Source organism: Scophthalmus maximus, chromosome 16 (assembly GCF_022379125.1).
Source record: "Scophthalmus maximus strain ysfricsl-2021 chromosome 16, ASM2237912v1, whole genome shotgun sequence".
NCBI lineage: Eukaryota > Metazoa > Chordata > Actinopteri > Pleuronectiformes > Scophthalmidae > Scophthalmus > Scophthalmus maximus.
The window spans coordinates 4,326,055-4,346,715 of record NC_061530.1 but is presented as its reverse complement, the minus strand read 5'-3'; the positions used below and the strand labels follow the sequence as shown (position 1 = coordinate 4,346,715).

The window sequence follows — 20,661 nt, the reverse complement described above, 5'->3', positions numbered from 1 at the left end:
CCTGAGGGAATATACCATGGAGCCCCTTCCGATATTTAAACAGTCAGCTGGCAGCATCCTGCACATCTTTTATCTCTTGCAGGGCTGCATATCAAAAGGCTACAATTTAAGCCACTTTCAGACTTTTGCTGGGCCTTTCATTATCTATTTTTTCAACTGCCCTTTATTTCCATCATCAAACCAGGGGCCTTTGGTGCACTGAGACATCATTCCTCGTTTTTATTTGATATTACTTAAATTGGTTTTATTTTTCTCCTCGTGTGTTATATAATTTGACCCAATTGCATGCCTATGCCGTGCTCCTCTGTTTCTTTCATAGCCTATGTCCAATCTTTCCACCAAGTTTCATGGAAATTCATTAAGTTTTGACTTTTATGAAATCCTGCTGACAAATGGACTGGGGTGAAAACTAGCACTGAATTAGACCCATACACTTTATTATTACACTTGATCCCCACGAGGTACATGTCTGGCAGGATTGAGGTTTCCCATTTCAATCAAATTTAAACATGTTGAATATAAATTTTAAAACATCCGCTACTGGTAGCCTCAATCTAAAACTACTCTGCTTAGAGTATTATGCAGTCTTGATTAGCGCTTAGCAGAGCCTGAAAAGTGCAGGAATTGTACTGCTCAGTACAGAAGAGCAGACAACACTTTGATTAAATTGAAATGTGTGTGAACTATCTTGACACTTGAAGATCTTTGGCTGTAAGACCCAGTGACCTCATACATTCCCACACCTATAACACATTATAGTCGGAATACTGTAATGTTACCTGTAATGTAGAATTATTCAGATCAACCACTGAAACCTTCACACAGGGAGAAAACAATGACCACACACCTTTTTTTTCCACACCTGACGTTGAATTTTTACTGATATTACAACACGTTATCAAAAACAAAGCAAAATTGTAAAAAAAACGCAAACACAAATAAGATATCCATCACACATATGAAAACATATCAAGATATAAAACAGCTATTTGTATTAAAATAAAAAGAGCATTTGTAAAAAATTAAAAAGAGCAGACAACTTTGGTGAATTATGTTCCTGTTTTCTGCATCTGAAGTGCATGCGGCAGCAGTCTGGTCTGACTGTTACAATATTAAAGCACACTTAAAACAAAAATAATTTTGGAGGAAGTCTCTGTATTAATTGATACTGGATGAAACAAAGAATGGCTTCAACAGATTCAAATTATTATATGCATTTACTTTGAAGCACAGTTCATCTCAGTTAATGCACAATACTGAATTCTTAAAAAAGGAGCTCATTCTCATTTCAAACAAAGTCAAATATTCTCAAAATAAGACTATAATGCTGAAACAATAGCACTTCTTAAACTTTTAGGCATATTGAGGAATATTTAGTAAAGTTAAGTCCCCTGATAATGTTTTTACCCTGTTCCTTTTATGATTTTTAATGCACAGCATGGCTTCTCCATTTGTGTCTGAAAAGAGAAATAATATACATCTGCTAACATCAATCTGATTATCCCTTCATTAATGCGTCGTTAGAAACAAACACTTGACCCCAGTTGGAGATTAAACATGTTCTCTCATTCAGCTGCCAAAAAAGGGTAGAACTCTAACGAACTTGTGGCTGAAGTGTTATAGTCAATAATCTAAAAGTGTTGGACAATGTGCTTTCTAAAATTTCTCTAAAAGTGGTGGTGAAATGTTCATTTTTCTAAGGGGATCATGACATGCACAGCTGATCTCATGGACTTGAGGCCAGTATTTTTCGGCCATGGCTCCAGAGAAGTGATGTCAATCTGTTGTGGGGTTCAGACTAAAAAATCTCAAAAGCTACTAAATGGATTGCTAAGATATTTGGTACAGTCATGGTTCCTTATTGGCGTACCTTAATAACTATCCTAATCCCCTTGACGCTTCCTTTGGTTTGGAAGGAAATGTCTCAACAACCTTTGGATGGATTAAAATGAAATTAGCGACACACATTCATGTTCCCCTCAAAAGGAATTTAATCACTTTGATCCTCTGACTTTTCATCTTGAGCCATAACTAGGTCAAAATTCCAGTTTATGCCACACTTGGATTTATGACCAGGTACCTGCATGACTCTCCCATCAGCCTCAGCTGTTCTTTGTGTTCATTGCTAGCAAATTATAGCATGCAAATTTATTAAACTAAAATGTGAACGTGGTATAAACATATCGGCTTACTATTGTCATTGTAAGCATGTTGACATGATAATGTTGGTATTAAGCTTAAAGCACAGCCTATGGTAGTCATACTGACCAGCACCAATGTCTCTCATACTACTGTTAAAAACTTCCATTCTGCAGACCTTCCTGACCTGAGCATGATCCCAGTGTGAGTGGCTCAGAGGTTACAGATGAGGTGTTGAGCTCGCCCGGTTATTTCTTGGGGCTGCTGTAGTGTCCCAGAGGCGAGCCCTGAACATATGTGAGGATTGCGTTCTGCAGGTAGCTGGCTCTGTTTGCCTCATCCGCCCTCATCCTCTGGATCTCCGCCTCCTTCAACCGCAGCTTCTCCAGCATGGAAGACATCTCACTCTCTTTGTCGAGGAGCGCCTCTCTGTGGTTACTGCTCAGCACTGCAGGACAGCAAGCAACAGAGAGCGAAGGGAATAAGAAAACTGAAAATGATTTGTTTAAAAAAAGGTGTTACACCTGTAAAGCTTGTCTGTCAATATATTGCATGATGGAAGTTCACGCTACTGGCATCAATACATGTTTTAGTAGTAATTTGCACTCGAACAGGTGACACACTGACTGTACCTTTAATCTCTCTCTCCAGAGCACAGATCTTCTCTTTGAGTCCTCCCTGTGCTGTCCTTTCTGCCTGTAAATGTCCAATCTGCTCTTGCAGCTCCACCCTGACCCGGCTCACCTCAGCCACCTTCTCCTGGTCCTTACCCGACAGCTCCTGCAACGACACACCCAGCCTGTTGATTCTAACAGACAAACACCCTTTTACTTATCACTTCTGAAAGCTTTTTAGATGGATACGGTACAGTTGTCATTAGTGTTATCTGTGGTTTATTCCAGTATGGTTAAAAGACGTGGTACACTAAGTCTATACATTCATGGGTAGGATACAGGAGATGATATTGTTGAAATGATGCCTCAGTGTTTCATATGTATTAATGTCACTAAGTATTGTGATCCTGGCATGGTAATCAGTGTGTTTAGTACCACTGTGGATCTTCCCTTGTGTGCTGGTAGGATGGCGACAGTGACATGACAGCCTTCCTTTCCAAAATGCTGAGGTTGGAAAGGGCTGTTGATCCCTCCAACAAGTGCTGTTATACTTCTGTTTCATTAAGTTATTTTTCCATATGGCTGATTCTCTTACTGTGATGAGGTCAGCCAGAGCCGGCCCTAGCCTATATGGGGCCGTAAGCAGAATTTGATTTCGGGCCCCCCCACCACCACCACCAATACTATTGTCAATGCTTGATCGTTCGCACACATTCTGTAAATCTAACAGTCCAATTATCAACTGTATTAGTTATAGCTGTGATGTTTACATTATACCAATGGCAGCCTTTATGCTTCTATGATGTTTAATCTTAAAAGAAGCCAACTTACAATAGTGGTCTAGTGGTCATTTGCACTTTACTATTCAAATTTGACACAGTACACAGAGTTGCATACTGAACTTGGTGTGCTGAAAAGTATCAAAATGAACCAACAGACAATGCAGTTATTGTAAAAAAGTTAACCATTTCAATTTCTTTTGGTTTGAAAAACTGCAACAGTCTGCCCTGAGGTCAACTATTCATAAACATTGTTTCTGTTAGTAAAGACAAAATCTGTTGTTATGACATTGTCAACATGTTTGGGATGTTTGTGAGTGTGAGAAAAAAAAAAGAATGTGGCCACATGCGTCCCAGACCACCTCCGGATGTGATCTAGCCACCAGTGGCTATACATATACAATATCATCTCCTGTATCCTACCAATGATTGTATGGACTAAGTGAACCACATCTTTTAACAACACTGGCGGCTGCGGCTCAGGAAGTAGAGTCGTTCGTCCACCAACCGAATGGTTGACTGGAATAAACCACAACTGACACTAATGAAAACAGCTTCATGTTTAAAATGAAGGCTTTCAATTAACAATTGAAAAGCTAAGCCCTCTCCGTGTGCACCTGCTGGAGCTCCTCTATCCTGCGTCGCAGTCCATCCATCTCAATGCTCTGCTGGCTGGTCTTGGCCTGCAGCTCAGAGATGGTCTGTTTCTGCTGGGAGCAGTGAAGCTGGACCTCCTGCAGGGAGGAGCGCACTGAGCGAAGCTTCTCCTCTAAGGCTGACACACGCTCCTGCTGCTCAGAGGAAGCAAGAAGAAGGAAGATGATGGAGAGGAACTGAAGGAGGAACGTATTGTATGTGGAAAGCAATCAACTCTGCTAGAAAATGGTTTGTTTTTGTTATCCATGATTACATCTGAAATACCTACAAATTATTTACAAATCACACTTGCAGTAGCACACTTAAAAAAATGTATCTCTTTTCATTATTTGTTTCCACATTCTTTCATGGTTATCACAAATTCTGGTTGTTGATATATCTTTGGTCAAGTGTCAAAGTCACAGTAAAGTTATGGAGGCACAAGAGTGTGTGTGCTGAAAATGAATATAAAAAAGCAACCTTTTTCAGAGACCACAATGGGCAGTGTTTGATAGCTCTCATCTCTCTCTACAGCCCTCATCTCTAATTTATTTATACGCCAAGTATTGGTTTAGTTTCTGACTGTGTCTATTTGTTAACCTAAATGACCTGAAACCGAGCACATTGCACAGTATACGACACAAGAGGTGGGCTGCTCCAGCTGCCCAGTTTACTGAGTGCAAACACGGAAAATGAAAAAGTAGAGTAAGAAATATAATATGGGTACTAGTACAGAAACTCAGGTATAGTATTGATAAATTGCGTATATAATTTGTATCTTTGGTGTGATGGAATAGGCAGATCAACTCACCTCTTCCAGACGCACTTGAGCTCGCACTCTTCCAAGCTCCTCCTCTGCCTGGGCCCTCTCTGTCACACACACTGCTTTAGCTTTGCTCAGCTCCTACAGTCCATGCACATAACATATTTACATGACATCACATCACAGCATAAATGTATAGATGTTCATTTAACCATGTCCACCAACTGTGCATCTTCACTAACAACACTATTAAAGTTCAACACCCCAACACTAAGGTGTTCCCATGATCTACAGTACATTGTTGTCCAGTGTGACCTCAGAAGTGGGAAAAACACAGCTTGCAAAGAGATGCCAACATGTGGATTTTACTTTATTAGTCCTGTGTAAACAACAAATAAATAGGATATTTGTATACTGGCTAAATAAAACTGGGTAAAGGATGCAGCCCCAAAAATGAATCAACCAAAAAACTAATTTTGAATGTACAGTACAGTATTCATCTCCACATCTTCGCTCATTTTAGGGCAAAGATGTGGAGATGAATACTGTACAATTAAAAGATGAAGCTTTGTTGTCTTTACACTGACAATATAACATCATAAATTAAAGATTAATTATATGGCAAGTCAAATATACAGTAAATGATCATTGATGAGCCAACAAGTTGGAAACTCGTAATTACTATAACTTTGCTATGACATGAATGGAGCATTTTTTAAAATAATTTTTGCGATTAATTGCCATAGATCAATTCACCATAGACGTTACAGTCATCTTTCAGGACATCCCTGTCTTGTTTAAAAAAAAAGACCCTGCGCTCTGACCTCTTCCAGTTGTATCCTCTGTCCCTCCAGTTTGAAGATCCGTTCTTGCAGAGCTCTCTCACTCACTTCTAGATTACGATTCACATGCTCAACCTGTAGGGAAATGTAAATTTTTTACATCTATTAGAATATTGAGTTTTAGTAAATCACATAATTTTTTTTTTATCAAATCTGTCCCAGGATAACAACAGAAGAAGTCCTCCGTTCACAAAGTGCACTAATAAATACATTGCATTACAGAATCTTAAGTGTACAAATGACATGATATAGTTTTACGGGGGTCATGTAACAGACCATTTCTTGGTCGGGTGCTGTCATTTCCAAGTATCTCTACACTGGTATCATGATAGTTAATGTTGAAATAGAAAGAGTCTATGAAAGCAAATTCTTAGGAGTGATTATAGACCACAAATTATGCTGGAAACCACATATAAAACAAGTGAAAAAAACGTATCTATGTTCATTGCGATAATACATAAAACAAAAGATGTGCTTAATTCAAATTCATTTCATATATTGTACTGTTCCTTAATATTACCATAAATTACATACTTTGTGGAAATATGGGGAAACAAATTACTAAGCCTATTTTTATATTACAAAAGAGAGCGATAATTATTACGATAATACATGCAGAAACCAATGTGAAGATAATAATAATAATAATAATAAAATCAATAAGATTGATAAGATCCTGAGGGACCGAAGAACAACATATAAATAAAATATAATGTAAAAGGGGTAGGTGTAATTAGCAAATGCTTCACCCTCACCCTTTCAGTCAGTATGGAGTATAAAAGAGTTAAGATGACACTTGTTTTCTGTTTTTGTTTTAGTTTTGTACTATTTATGTTATGTATGTGATGTTGTGTATCTATGTAATCAAAATAAAGTAAAACTCAACTAAAAAAAAATGAAAACTAAACTTTCACTTCTTTTAAATAAAAGTGATAAAAAAGGCTGCAACAATTAATATGTCACACAAAAATGTAGTTTCTTTTAGTTTTTTCTTTAATTTACTTAAATTCATCTTCTGAGGTTTAGACTGGTACATTTTCCAAAGGGGTCCTGTAGCGTTTCCATGTACACAATGTGTATTGTGCATGTGTATTCCGTCAGCCAAAAGCATGACACAAACCTAATTTTCAGACAGGTATGATTAATGTAATTGGTAAACTTCCAAGGAGTGTGTGTGCGAATCTGAGATAAAACATTCAAAGGATAAGTCTAGTTTATTATTGTCCATCATTTGCGCTGGTTATGATAACTCATCAATTTATATCAGGCATCAATATAAAGAATTCCTCCTCTTGATAAACCCCAGCCTGCTCTGATTAGTCAGCTGTCCCAGGCTGCGATTGGTCAACCACTTTCAAAATGTGTAGGAAATATCACACACCTTCACCAGAAAAGTGGAGATTCTCAGATTGCAGGTGGGATTACCCCAAAAGGGTCCGACTGTGACATCACAATAAGAGAGAAATCTGAACCAGTTGTTCACAGCCAGGCTGTAGGGTTTAGCAAGCTCACAAAATAACAACAGTGTGGTCTGATTTCACAGTTTGTGGGCTGGCAGGCACAACAGATACCAACGTCACCGAAAAAGTGATTTTTGCATAATATGTCACATTTAAAATATTGTTGCATTCGCTTGCACCTACATAGAACAAACCATAGAGAGTACCTCTTTTTGTCGGAGACTGTCCATGTCCTCGAGGGCTTGCTTGGACCTTCGTTTCTCTGTTTCCAGACGGTCTGTCAGAGGGTGACATGGGACATCTCTGCTGGGTTCTGTATGAAAGATTGTGTGTGTGTGTGTGTGTGTGTGTGTGTGTGTGAGTGTGTGTGTGTGTGTGTGTGTGTGTGTTACCTTCTGTCTGTGATAGTCGCAGCTTGAGCTCAGCTGTACTGTTGGTCAGTTCTTGCTTCAACTCAAAGATCTGGTTTTGTTGAGACTTACTCCTCCGCTCCATCTCCTCGACCTAATATACACTCACACACACACACACACACACACACACACACACACACACACACACACACACACACACACACACACACACACACACACACACACACACACACACACACACACACACACACACACACACACACACACACACACACACACACACACACACACATCTTTATGAACAGGCTACGTACTGCAGGCTTTTAAGACTGCAGTAATAAATCTCGCTAAAAAGCGAAGATTATCTGCACAGACAGATTCTCAGTAGTGAGTAGCTGCACAGATACAGCCAGCTGAGTTACCAACGACCTTCTCATGGCCTCAGACAATGGACATGTCTCTATAATATCTGAATCTCCATATCAAAAATAATCTCAGACAATACTAATAAATATATCACATGACCACTCATGTAGACGGGTGATGCACATGTTGCTGTCAACAAGAAGCGGATTTTCTACTCTGCTGTTGGTTGCTTAATTCAGGACAATACTACGTATAGTGAGGAATGAAATTGGCGAAAAGTCATAACAGGGATTTCTTTTCTTGGACCGACGACAAGTTCAATATTTGCATTCACAACTGGGAGTTAAGTTGTGGTTCACAAGACCCAATGTCTTTGTCATTGTTAACAAAAGTCTTTTTGTGCCAAACCAGATTAAAATGCAACCCCTGAGTTTTCAAACTAAAATGGGGCCAACAGCATTTCCAAATATCTCTACTTTAGGGCCTTGAATAGTAATGTGCACACCAGGCGTGAACATAGCAAAGTGATTCACACAGTATACTAAAAGGTATGAGTGTGGATGTGACAGTAAATGTGTGGAAATGACAGTCATATTTGGAATTACATGAGGCCTAGTATAAATGGTTGTTAAGTCTTCTGGGAAGAGATGACAGAACAGCAATGTGGGTGAGGGGAGTGAGAAAGTGTTTTGCTCTGTAAAGTGCCTTATGGTATGATTTGGAGTTATTTGAATAAAATTGGACAGAATTGAATTAATATGGCTCACAATCAAACTTTAGTCTGTTTGTGTCTTGCTCGGTATCGGCGTGAACCATTTTAGTGCAAATACTAAATACATAACTTCACAACGTTCTGAACAGACAGTACTCTTACTTTATTCCTGAGTTGCATGTTGGTTTCGGACAGGTTTTGGATCTCTCTGAGGAGTTTGCTCTCTCTCTGCACACAGTCCTACAGGATGGAAAACATGTGAAACTAAGCACAAATTTAATTGGGCAGTCACATCAGGGTAAACAATTTTGATTTTGAGTCAGTCTGTAATAATATGTTATTGTTTTACATTATTTCATTGCTCAGGTTACTGACTCAGTAACTGAGCCACTAACTGAGTCAGAAAATAGCTGGAAGCAGACAACATAAGTTAATGTAGTTTTCCAAAACACTCAACATTACGCTGATCCTACGTGTCTTTGCAATGTTAGGCTGTATACGGTTACCAGTAAAAATGTTCGACATGATATTACAAAGTTGACTTCTTTATTTCACCCAAAGAAATTTCAACCTCCTCAAGCTCTCTCCTAACAATGGCAATCCTGCACAGAGCTGGTGACCAACTAGTTGAGTTAACTCTTAGGTTAAATCACCTCATTGCAGCAGTTAATATCCATGATCCAGTAGAAAAAATGTAGTACTACTAGTAATAATAATAATTAATTTCATTTATAGAGCATTTTTCATTGCCAAAAGCATCTCAAAGTGCTACAGAGTAAAAACAAGATAAAATAAATATTAAAAAAATCGGTTTAAGAAAAGTTAAAAAGAATTTAGGGGAATGCTTGTTTAAAAAGAAAGGTTTTTAGGCCCTTCTTAAAGGAGAGAGTACTAGAGATGGGATAAAGAAAGCAGCAGTAGAAAATAATACAGTAACCAAATGATAAAAGCATGGTGTTAAAAATTTTCATCAATATACAATATTTATTAGATTTTAATGTTTTACCAGCCCGGAATAGGAAAGCGCTGAAAACAACAGGGAAGAGTCTCAAAAGGCAATACATTTCCACAAAAAAGGACAGTGGATTCACCCTTGTGTGTATTAAAATCAACTTCTTCTTTTTTTTAAGTGAATAATGCTGAACGTTTTGACAGTTTATGCTCTGTGTGTTTCTCTGTGCTGTTGGTGTTGTTAGCAATACTGAAAGAAAAAGCTTGAAGAAGTTCTATTTAATCCTTTCTGACTGCCAGAGGAGGTGCTTAACACTGGATATCTTCCGTCTCGCGCATGCGCAGGTCGAATATTAATATCAACAAAGTCACGTGACCTCGGATGACCCCTGGCTCAGGTATAAGTTCCGGTGTCATCACGAGATTGTTTCCTTTCCATCTTCTATGATGACATGAGCTTTGGCTAAATTATAAGCTATTCAGCTCGTCGCTTGTAGCCTTATAACCTCATCGGTGGGAGTTGCAGGTTGCTCGCCCTTCGAAGGCTGTGACAAGCTCTTTCTTTTCCAGAGAGGAATGAGCGGATTCGTTGTTCGGCTCTTCGCCCAGACTGACGGATGCTCGGATCTTAGGTCATCACCAACGTGAGACCACCTTTCTCAATCGGAAAGATCAATTAAAGTTGATATTATGCTAGCAGAAGTTAGCAGATATTGATATTGTGTCAGTGAAGCGTGCTCTCGCTCAGTCTTACCTGATGGGACACTAGCACAAGCACATGGTGCTGACTGTAACACAGTCTATGCAGTCTAGAAGCCACTACTACGATGGGCCCTCATGCCTGTAGGACCTGTATGTCTCCTCTCCAGCCCGAGGATGGCCATGACCTCTGCCCCTCTTGTCTTGGCCTCGGACATTTGAGGGAGGGTCTCTCAGAAGACCCATGTATGAATTGCAGTTATGTGCTTCGCGCAGTAAGAGCTGCTAGACTGGTGGAAGTGGCTGATGGATGATGCTGGCTCCGCATCGGAACAATTGACTCCAGCCCAGCCTACCCTAGAGCTGTCCTCTAAGGTGGATCTGCTAACTGCAGAACTGGCCCAGATGGAGTCTCTCCTCCTGTCCCTCCATTCTGATGCTGGTAATGCACCCGAACCACCCACGCCCGAGTTGGTTCCGGAGGAGGATATCATTTCAGTGGCAGCTCCTGCCACTCACTTTCTTGACTTGGGGGATCTCGTTCCTCCAGCTCAGAGCCCATTGGATGGGATGGAAGTGGGCACCAAGAGGTCCATCATTTTCAGGGTGCTCCCATTTGGACTCTCCCTCTTCCCACGTGTATTCACCATATGCGTCGCAGCAGCCCCCTCGCCCCTGCAGTCACAGGGCATGAAGTTTCTGCCAAACCTAGATGACTGGTTGATTTGTGCGCCATCCCGGCTTCAGGCCACCCAGGACACGGCTGACCTTCTCTCTCACGTGGCCCAGTTTGGTCTCAAGGTGAACTTGGAGAAGAGCAGTGATCTGCTCAGGACTGCACAGAGCATGTCAATGTGCTGGAACTATGGGCCGTGCACCTAGCACTCAAGCACTTCCTGCCATACCTGAGAGGCAAGCATGGGCTTGTCTGGTCAGACAACACCTCGGCCATCTTCCATATAAATCATCAGGGGGGCACCAAATCAGCAGGGTTACTGCGGGTGTCCCAGGACCTCCTGACGTGGGCTGCCCACGCCTTACCAGCCTACGGACGATGCGTCTACCCGGAGAACAGAAACAGGTTGCTGCATTCCTCTCCTGTCACAAGCCTCCACCCGGGGAGTGGCGACTTCATCCAGAGGTGGTACACAGCATCTAGGGTCTCTTCGGCAGAACGGAGGTGGACCTCTTTGACTCGGAGGTGTCAACCCACTGCCCCCTCTGGTTCTCCTTGATGGAGACGATCAGCCCTCTTGGTCATGATGCTCTGGCTCATGCATGGCCGGAGGGACTTCTCTATGCCTTTCCACCGTTTCTTCTGATCTTCCAAACGCTTCTCAGGGTGCTTTATCAGGGCCACAGGCTTCTTCTGGTGGCCCCCATCTGGCCTGCCAGGACTTGGTTTTCATTGCTGCACAGGCTATGCTGCGGGACACCCTGGCACCTTCCAGACAGGACAGACCTCTTGTCTCAACTGAGGGGTCATATTTTGCATTTCGACCCTTGCCGCCTTTTTGGGTTTGGCCGCTGCAGGGACCGACCAGCTGCTGAGCGATTGCATAGGGCCTGTCAAAAGTACTATTTTAAATGCCAGAGCGCCTTCTACCCATCTGCAATATGAGAACAGGTAGAAGCTGTTTTCTGAGTGGTGTACAGCTGAAAACGAGGATCCAGTACACTGCTTTGTGCCTACTATCATTAGATTTCTGCAATCCGTTGCCACCCCGCATCCATTGGGCGTGGTTTTTCAGCCGAGTCACTAAGAATCTCGTGAACCCGCAAGAAGATAATGTAAGAAACGATCTCATGATGACACCGGAACTTATACCTGAGCCGGGGGTCATCCGAGGTCACATGTGACTTTGTTGATATTAATATTCGACCTGCGCATGCGCGAGGTGGAAGATATCACTGCTTCTGGCGGTCATCCAGGATTCATAGAACCGTAGTTACATCCATAACTTTCGATTTATGTGACAGTGTATAGATATTCTTGCATGTTGAAGTCAAAGGTAGATTACTCAGTGTAGCTTTTATTTACATAATCATTATAACACTTTATTTGATTATTTATTAGATTAGACTCATACCATTTACTTCTAAAACCGATCACTGCTCAACAGTGTTTTCTCACCACAGTAGGACATTGATTGAGAGAATTGTGTTTCCAGCCTTACCTCTTGCTCTTTCTTCCTCTCTTTACTCTGTTGCTCCCTCTGTTCTTCTTTCTCAGCCTTCACTCTAGTCAGCAATTCTTTCATGTTGTGATTTTTCTGTTCAGAGAGGGCGAGAGCTGCCTCCGTCATCTGCAGTCTGCACATCAAATCATAGAAGCATCAGAGTAATAGTTAGAGCTCTAATGATTAATAGAACCTCAGAAAATTTATCAGCAACAATTTAGATAATCGAAGAATCATTTCATGCAAAAACGCTGACGCTTTGGTCATTCCAGCTTCTCAAATGAAATAAATTGTTTTTCATCATCATATATGATAGTCAATTATGTATCTTTGGTTTTTGGTCTGTGGTTCAAAAAAAAAGACACAATGACTGCAGTAGTTCATGTTTCAGGTTCATGTAGGAAAAGTAATTAAGAAGAAGGAGGGTTTGAACCTCCCGACCAGCACCTTTCTGTGTGGAGTTTTTTGGTCATTCTTTCTGTATCTGTTGGTTTTCTGTGGTAACTCCAGCTTCATCCCACAGTCCAAAGACATGTAGATTAACTGGAGTTAACCGAGTGAGAATGATTATTTCTCTGTATATCAGCCATGTGATAGACTGGCATCCTGTCCAGGGTGTACCCCTCCTCTCCCCAATATCAGCTGTGACGGGCTCTACCCCCACAACCCTCAAAGGATAAGCAGTGTTAATAATGGAGGGATGTATTGACTGAGTGCTGATTAAAGTCCCTTATATTACACAGAGAACCCAGACTGTGCTGGTCTTCGTACCGTGAACATGGAATAAAGGAAGATAAAATGCTTACTTGGCAGTGAGAGAGTTGACAGCTGACTTCCTCTCATTCAGAGCTTCTTGGAGCTGGCCTATCTGAATGGAAGTCGACCTTATGAAACACAAGGTAGGTAATAATATCACTGCCATGAGGTCATGGATACAGAAATAGATTTTCTTACAAATATGTTAATATATATGCTATAAACAGTATGTGTTTATGTTAACATTGTTTGTGATGAAGATGCATTAAAATGTGCTAGATCTCCCAAGGTAGATTTCCTTTCCAATGCAAATATAAAGGATTAAAGACAGACCTGGAGATCATGCCTAAGAGTTATACAACCGTGTTTATGGCAAATTACTTAACATATTACTATATTCTCTCACCTGTTGGAGCGTCCTATCTCCCCCTGCTGCCTGTCTATGGTTTCCATCAGGCTCAGGTACTGAATGAGAGCAGGAGCAACTGTGAGTTATTCAATTTCAATTCAATTCAATTTCATTTTTATAGCGCCAAATCACAACATACATCGTCTCAAGGCACTTTACATAGTAAGGTCGAGACCTCACAATACTACTGTGACGAAGGATGAGTACCGCGGACAGGAAACGTTCCTGTCTCAGTCAATCAGGACTATGCTCCCCTGCTGGCTGAGGGATTCGGCCGAACTTCAGTGTGTGAAAAGTTCAGATGAGAGTGCCGGTGTTGGAACGTTACCGTTAACGACGCATTGAAAGTGTATGCTGTTCCCCGTTGTTTAGTTTCCCTTTGAGATATGTGTGCGTGCAAACAACCCAACCACACACGTCCTCATTTAACTATAATAAAGAGTAAAAAGGAACATCTTGTCTGGAGTGCATTCTAACCGATGCCTCCTGGTGGCCACAAGTTTTATGTCATCAGGTGCCGTGCATTCATTCATACTGTTTAGTCCTAGAATGAGTTGCTGTGCTTTTATTTGTTCTATGCTTATTAACATAGCCTACCATTTAAGCTAACCTTCTGTTGATTTGTATGGCATCAGCTATTTGGAGGTTTGATGATAATATAGTGATTGTCTGCTTTGTGATTGTCTGGAGTGGTTGTGTATGTCCATGCGTGTGTATGCGCATGAGCATGTGCTCATGTGTGGGGCACGAGGGGGGCCCAAAATAATATTGCACCAGGGCCAATCAAAATGATGTTACGCTACAGATCCTGTCAAATCATCTGACTTCATGTTTCCTTGTTTCATTAATGTAAAGTAAATATGAACATGAACCAGATCAGAATTAAAAGGAAGAAAAATATTGTTTCCTCCCTCCCATTTGGATCAGATGAATCTACAATCTACAGGAGAGAAGGTTACCTGGTTGCTTTTCTTGTCCTTCAGTGTCTGGATCTCTTTGCAAAGGACCTGGGTCTTCCTGTGGCTCTCTCTCAGGGTGTGCTGTCTGTCTGAGTTGTGCCCTGCAGTCTGCTCTGAAAGGGTTAAATAAACAATCACAAAAGAAAAATTGTGGTTAATGAAGAGAGAGAAACCTGGGTACAGACGAAACAGCATCCACGTAAGAGGTATCACTTTACAACCTTCAAAATCGATACAAATTATAATAATGCTACTGTGATTTTCACAGTAATGAGAGGCAAGTAATGAGTAATGAGTAAGTTATTATATAAGGTGAATCCATTCTGTAACAGATACATTGACGGATGCAGCTTTAATTATTATTCCTTCAGAATAAAAGACCTACCGAGTGCTTTGAGTGTGTCACTGGGAATATTGTTCCCTGCCAGCTTCAGCTGCACAACGCACTTGCTTTTCTGAAAAGCCTCTAGGAGGGTCCTGCCACCAAGCAGACCAATGTTGTTCCACCTCAGGTCTGTGAACAGACAGTAACAGTCAATAAGAGAAACTAGAGTGGACCACCATTCAGTCATGGAAATGTATGTACATCAAAACAGTAACAATGTCAGTATGACAGAACCAAACACAAAAGAATTATAATTTTTTCATGCGAGTTAAAATTGTATCTTGTGATAGAAAATCAAGCTCTTTATGTTTCCTGTCCTCGTGTTAATGTTTTCTGCAGTTCTGATAAAAACTGTGTTTTTAGTATTAAAGGCGCAGTAAGCGATTTTAAGCCAATACACTTTTTGTAAAATTCCTCACGGTCTTTGTGCCGGAAAAAAATATCAGTTATTTCTATGCAGCAGTGGCTCTGTAAATTTAAAAAAAAATGGTGCAGACTGCACCACACAACACTGTTTGCAGTTTGTAAACATCATTCCCCGACACCTAAAAAGATGTGCTAGCATCAGATGCTAGGACTCAGGGATTTTGGCCTTGTGGTTAGCGCGTCCGTCTCCCATACCCAGTTCCGCCCCAACCAGTGCAGTCAAAAATAAAATCTTTTTCCAAAATCCCCTAGTCCCGCTTTAATAGGCGAAGGTGATTGCCTCTTTTTTTTGTCTTTTTCTTGCCTTTTTTGTACTTTTAATTACTAAATCTCTACGGACCAGCGCAATAGTGACAATAACAATGGCTGGTATCTGTTTCAGAAAGTTTCTCTCTGTTTCACTGCTACTTTCGTTACTCCTGGTAACGTAGAGCCACGCACAGGGCAGAGCGGGAGCGAAACGGAAAGCAAAGAGGAGGAAACATAAACCAGCCGTTCCAGCTATTATCAGAAATGTCTATTTAAACAGAAAAGCTGGCTGTTTTTTTTTATTTAATGCACAGATTTTGCATTTGTATGAAAATTATCCATGGAGGGTTTTTATTACTGCGGCACTAATTTTACAGGATGAAAGATCATTGCATTCAGCTGTATTCTGAACATTCTTTCCAAAATTATTAATTTCAAAGACCAAAGAACACTACAGCTGAGTCTTCTGGCTGAACTAATAAACTAACTGATTAGCAGCTTAGTGTGGGCATTATATTCTACATCACTACAGAGCTTGTCAAATAAAAATAAAAAAGCAACATCATGCAACTTAATGCTGAACAATTTCTTGTAGACTACAGACAATGTGAAAGGGTCATATTTGATGTCATTGTGAATCACCTAGTACTTCCAGCGTGGTGTTGTGTTTGAGTGCCAGAGCAAGCTCAGATGCTCCGTGCTGGTTGATCTGATTGTTGCTCAGGTCCAGCTGCGTCAGCATGCTGTTGGAGGCCAAACCCTCACAAAAGAGTGAGAAGGCCTCATCCCACACTCCCAATGCATTCCACTCCAGCACCAGCCTGCAAACACCAATTAGAGGTTTTTAGCATGTTGATTATGTATGCCAATAGGACATCACCGTTGCAATGTCAAGTTATTTCTTGACCTCTGACCATTCTGAGCTATGAGTAGATCTGTCAACATATGATTCATTTGGGTCTCAAGTCTATCTAACTCTACTACGAAGGGAAGACCAAGTGATCATCTTACATAGGCAAGAATTAAACTAACAAATACATGTAAATGATGAGGCCAATATGGGCAGCTTGAAAACAATAATTAATTCAATCCAGTGTTAACTTCAGGTAAAGTGCTTGAAGTAATAATGGGAAAATGTGTAAATTGCAACATACACCATTAAACTCAGTAGTTAGGCTTTTGACTGGTTTTCAGCTTATTTTAAAGGTACCGCTAAACATGGGCCCAGTTGTTATCCGACAGGATTTTGGATAATAGATTGGATCAAATCTTGAAAGTGGGTTGTTAACTAAACTAAAAATGGATTATGGATTTGTTTTAGATCACATAATCTAATCTTGGTTTTAATCCAGATAGAGCCTTCAATTGTTCAAAAACTAAACCTTCACTATTTGGTGGGATTTGGATTTTTTTTTTTTAAATGGATTATTCTGATTTCAGCAGAAGGGTGGATTCATACTTCATTTAATTTTTTTTTTTTAATATATTTTGCACCACATTTTTAGCCATTTCAGTGATACGGTTAATTCAGATTCAAATTTGGCTTTCGGTCACAGTAAGGTTAAAAAAAAGGGTTTTGTCCCCCTGAAATGATCCTCCAAACATCTCAATATCAAATAAAAAACATTAAATTTGTAACTTTCATTCATCACTTAATTTTAATAAAACCACACAATTAAAAATAGTGTGTCTAAAAATTACATCCCTTGTTACATGTCCAGTCAGTCCCTCATTTTGAACGTCTTAAATGAGAAACAGAAAGAGAAGAAACACATTCCTCTGGCAGAGAAGCAAATCACTCTCACCCAACTACAGCAAACCAAAGCCAGAATTCAGATCCCCCTCCTAATAGCACAGCTTCAAATTTTTGGTCGCTCCACAATGGATGAAAAATTGTTTCTGTTTCTTTGTTCTAACCCTAATGTATATGAATAATGTATGTATGTATTTTATTTATTTATTTGTTGTGGGTCAGATGAAGCCAGCCGCCACTGAGTAAAAGTGGTGTAAAAAGAATATTGCACACCAACATGAAAACATCATCCGAAAAGTGATGGCCTTAACAACTCGACATCATCAAGGGGACAACTAGATCAAATACAAGTTAATCAGTGTATCTTACAGGATAATGTCAAGGTGTCTGTCCACCAGCTGAAGATCAGTAGTAGCTGCTGATGCAGCAGCAGGACGATGACACGAAACATCAAAGTAAATCTACTACAGAACGACTCCAAACTGAGAGAATCCACCTGCTTAGAGCTCAGACTTTAACACAACAGAGGAGCTGAATGAGCTCAGAGAGACGTTCACTTCAGACGTCCTGACAACAGACATGTTGAAGCAGCTCTGTAGTAAGTATGGTCCAAAACTCCTCCTGAACACTGCAGCTCTGATCCATAGCTACTGGAAGAGCTGGTTTGAGATTTTACCAGTTATTAAACCAAAGAGTTCACTTACTTTTTTATGAGTCACTGTAAACGTTTAATTGATAAAATGCTATAAAGACACTCAAGATGATAATTGTCTGAGGGCTAGTCGCTTAAGTACATTTGTTTGTCTATAGTTGTGACTTAGATGAAGATCAGATCACATTTTATGACCAATTAATACAGAAAACCAGATCATTCTAAAGGGTTCAACCTTTATCTCTACACTGTAAATATACATGTGTTGTGTTACAGCGACAGACAATATTGAGAAATGAAGAGCATCATTCTCACCTGCGCAGACTCTGGTTGCGTGCCAACAACTTTCCCAACACCTCAGCCCCTCCTGATCTCAGGTTATTTCCCTGTGAACAAAATTTCACATTATTTGAATATCAACACACATTTTATGAAATAAAAAATCTGTGTCTGAGAGAGTCATCAGTCTAATTTGGCAGGTGGCACCTTCAGATCCAGGATTTTCACAGTTGTGTTGCCAAACAGTCCAGTCAGGAGAACTTTGGCACCTGGGAGACACACAAAGCAGATGCTGTTACACATGTTATAGTTACTGTCATCAAATCTCATGTGCAGCACTGACATGATGAATGTGTCCTATCAATAAGTACTGTTCGTGTATCCAAAGCCTGATATACTGTTGGGGTTCTCTACAACATTGTAATATTGTCTCTATTACTATGTAAAGTGCTTTGAGATAATTTATGTTGTGATTTGACGCTATACAAATACAATAAAATTTAAACAGAATTGAATCGTATTTTACAATATAGAGCTCCATTGTTTCCAAAAATGTATAAAAACACATCAGTCACACTGTTGCACTGTGTGACATGTTCCTTCACACACATTGTAGTTTGTTTTGACCCAGTCCCACACACACCGTCCTGCTGCTGGAAATACAGACCAGAGGACAAAATGTAGATTAATCCACTGCAAAAAATTGTCCGAGATAAATTTCCTCCTGTTTGAGAAACATTTGATAAAAACTACAGTCCACCTGTTTAAGGTGTAAATATGAAACTATATTTTTATGAGCTGTTTTTAAAGTCTTTTAATTAGATTTTGTGATAAGAACAAAATAGAGCAACACAAGTTTTACCCTTAAAAACGTCAGACTAATTGAAATTTGATGAGTTTGCAGCAACCACTTCAGGCAGTTTTTGGAGGAAGGTCACAAGCAGTACTAAGTAACCACACTACAGTGAATTATTTTAAAGGGTAACAGTCAACCCAAGTTTTAGTAATGGTATACCACACAGAAAAACAAGAGATGTATCAGGCATCTATTTGTAATTGTATGTATGCTAATTAGTATTACTTTTATACTAATCAACTACCAATATATCAGGCAACATACAGGCGGTTTGTCTGACTTTGAAAACTTACACACCTTCCTCGCTGAGCATGCAGTCACTGAGCCACACTTCTGTAAAGATGGTGTCTGTCTGGAAGGACCTGGCCAGCACAGAGCAGGTATCCACAGACAGGCTCTTTCCACTTAGGTCCAACCTGGAGCTGTGAGCAGCCCTGTTCTCCTGAAGCTGAGCTACAACACTCTCCTGGGGCGCCACACCTCCCTCCTTACACAGTCGCAGGTACGTCCGCCTGAACTCCTCCATTTGGGGTCAGCAGTCTATCCTCTTCATCTGAGATGCAAATGGTATCACTTCTTCTTTATTTCCTCTTGGACTTGACCTGTTGACAAACTAGAGCAGAGAGGATCACTCTATTAATCAATCAACAGAAAATAAACAATCAGCTACTTTGATAATTGATTAATTCTTGAAGTCATTCCAAGCAAAAATGTGAAATATAGGGAATCCTGATGCACAATTCTCAACAAAGGAAGAATCAAAAAAAATAATAGACGGCTGAAATGATATTGAAAATAATCATTTGCAGCAAACCTGTTACTGCAGTGTTTAGTGAAACCGTGGTAAAATACGGATTATACGATTTGATTGGATTAAGAACATTTATAATCAATTTTACCTTTAGGAACGGATTTGTCACCAATGTTTGCTTTCGGATTGAAGCAGTGTAACACACGGGGGAAAAAAGAGAAATTTAAGGAAACAAGGCTGCCTGATGGATCATATGTTTGCCGAATCAGAGTATAGCTTATGATGATTAATTTGCTTGCAATTTAAAAAACATGTATCTCGTAGATAAGTAAGATATAGTGTTATTGACAAATTCTGAATGGGAGTTTCGTTATCGTTAAAGTATCTCCACACGAGTCAACAGCTCGCGCAAGGCTGTCAAATTGTTATTATTCAAATGAAGTGAGTGTTTGACTAGAGCTCTCCTGAACAGTAATAATGATAACAATAACATTAATAACAATAATACCTTCAGACAAGAAAAAAGACAGACCTCAGCACAAATAGGTTCCTGGCTGTTGTTGCGCCGTTTAGCCAGCACAGCTGACTGCTACAGGAAGCCAAACGATAAGTAACTAGGAAGTGTATTTTCGCGCAAAGCATCTTGGTCCGCGTAGTTTCAAAAACATTTA

General features: G+C 40.1%; 1 protein-coding gene across 3 annotated transcripts; it reads right to left on the bottom strand.

The window, feature by feature from the left end:
• Nucleotides 1-1,198: 1,198 nt before the first annotated feature.
• On the bottom strand, nucleotides 1,199-20,622 carry lrrc45 (leucine rich repeat containing 45). Of its 3 annotated transcripts, none has more exons than XM_035611669.2 (18): nucleotides 20,523-20,622; nucleotides 19,537-19,852; nucleotides 18,591-18,652; nucleotides 18,420-18,490; nucleotides 16,342-16,520; nucleotides 15,025-15,153; nucleotides 14,640-14,752; nucleotides 13,678-13,736; nucleotides 13,322-13,399; nucleotides 12,513-12,648; nucleotides 8,848-8,925; nucleotides 7,626-7,737; nucleotides 7,440-7,510; nucleotides 5,756-5,848; nucleotides 4,980-5,072; nucleotides 4,150-4,323; nucleotides 2,772-2,919; nucleotides 1,199-2,587 (listed from the first exon to the last, which is right to left on the bottom strand). In XM_035611669.2, the coding sequence occupies exons 2-18, from the start codon at nucleotides 19,763-19,765 to the stop codon at nucleotides 2,388-2,390; spliced, it is 2,025 nt and encodes a 674-aa protein (XP_035467562.1). In that variant the 5' UTR covers nucleotides 19,766-19,852; nucleotides 20,523-20,622; the 3' UTR covers nucleotides 1,199-2,387. The 3 variants fall into 3 exon arrangements, with proteins under 3 accessions (XP_035467562.1, XP_035467563.1, XP_047183575.1); XM_035611670.2 differs by having other exon boundaries at nucleotides 20,499-20,595; XM_047327619.1 differs by lacking the exon at nucleotides 1,199-2,587 and having other exon boundaries at nucleotides 2,778-2,947; nucleotides 20,499-20,595.
• Nucleotides 20,623-20,661: the final 39 nt, after the last annotated feature.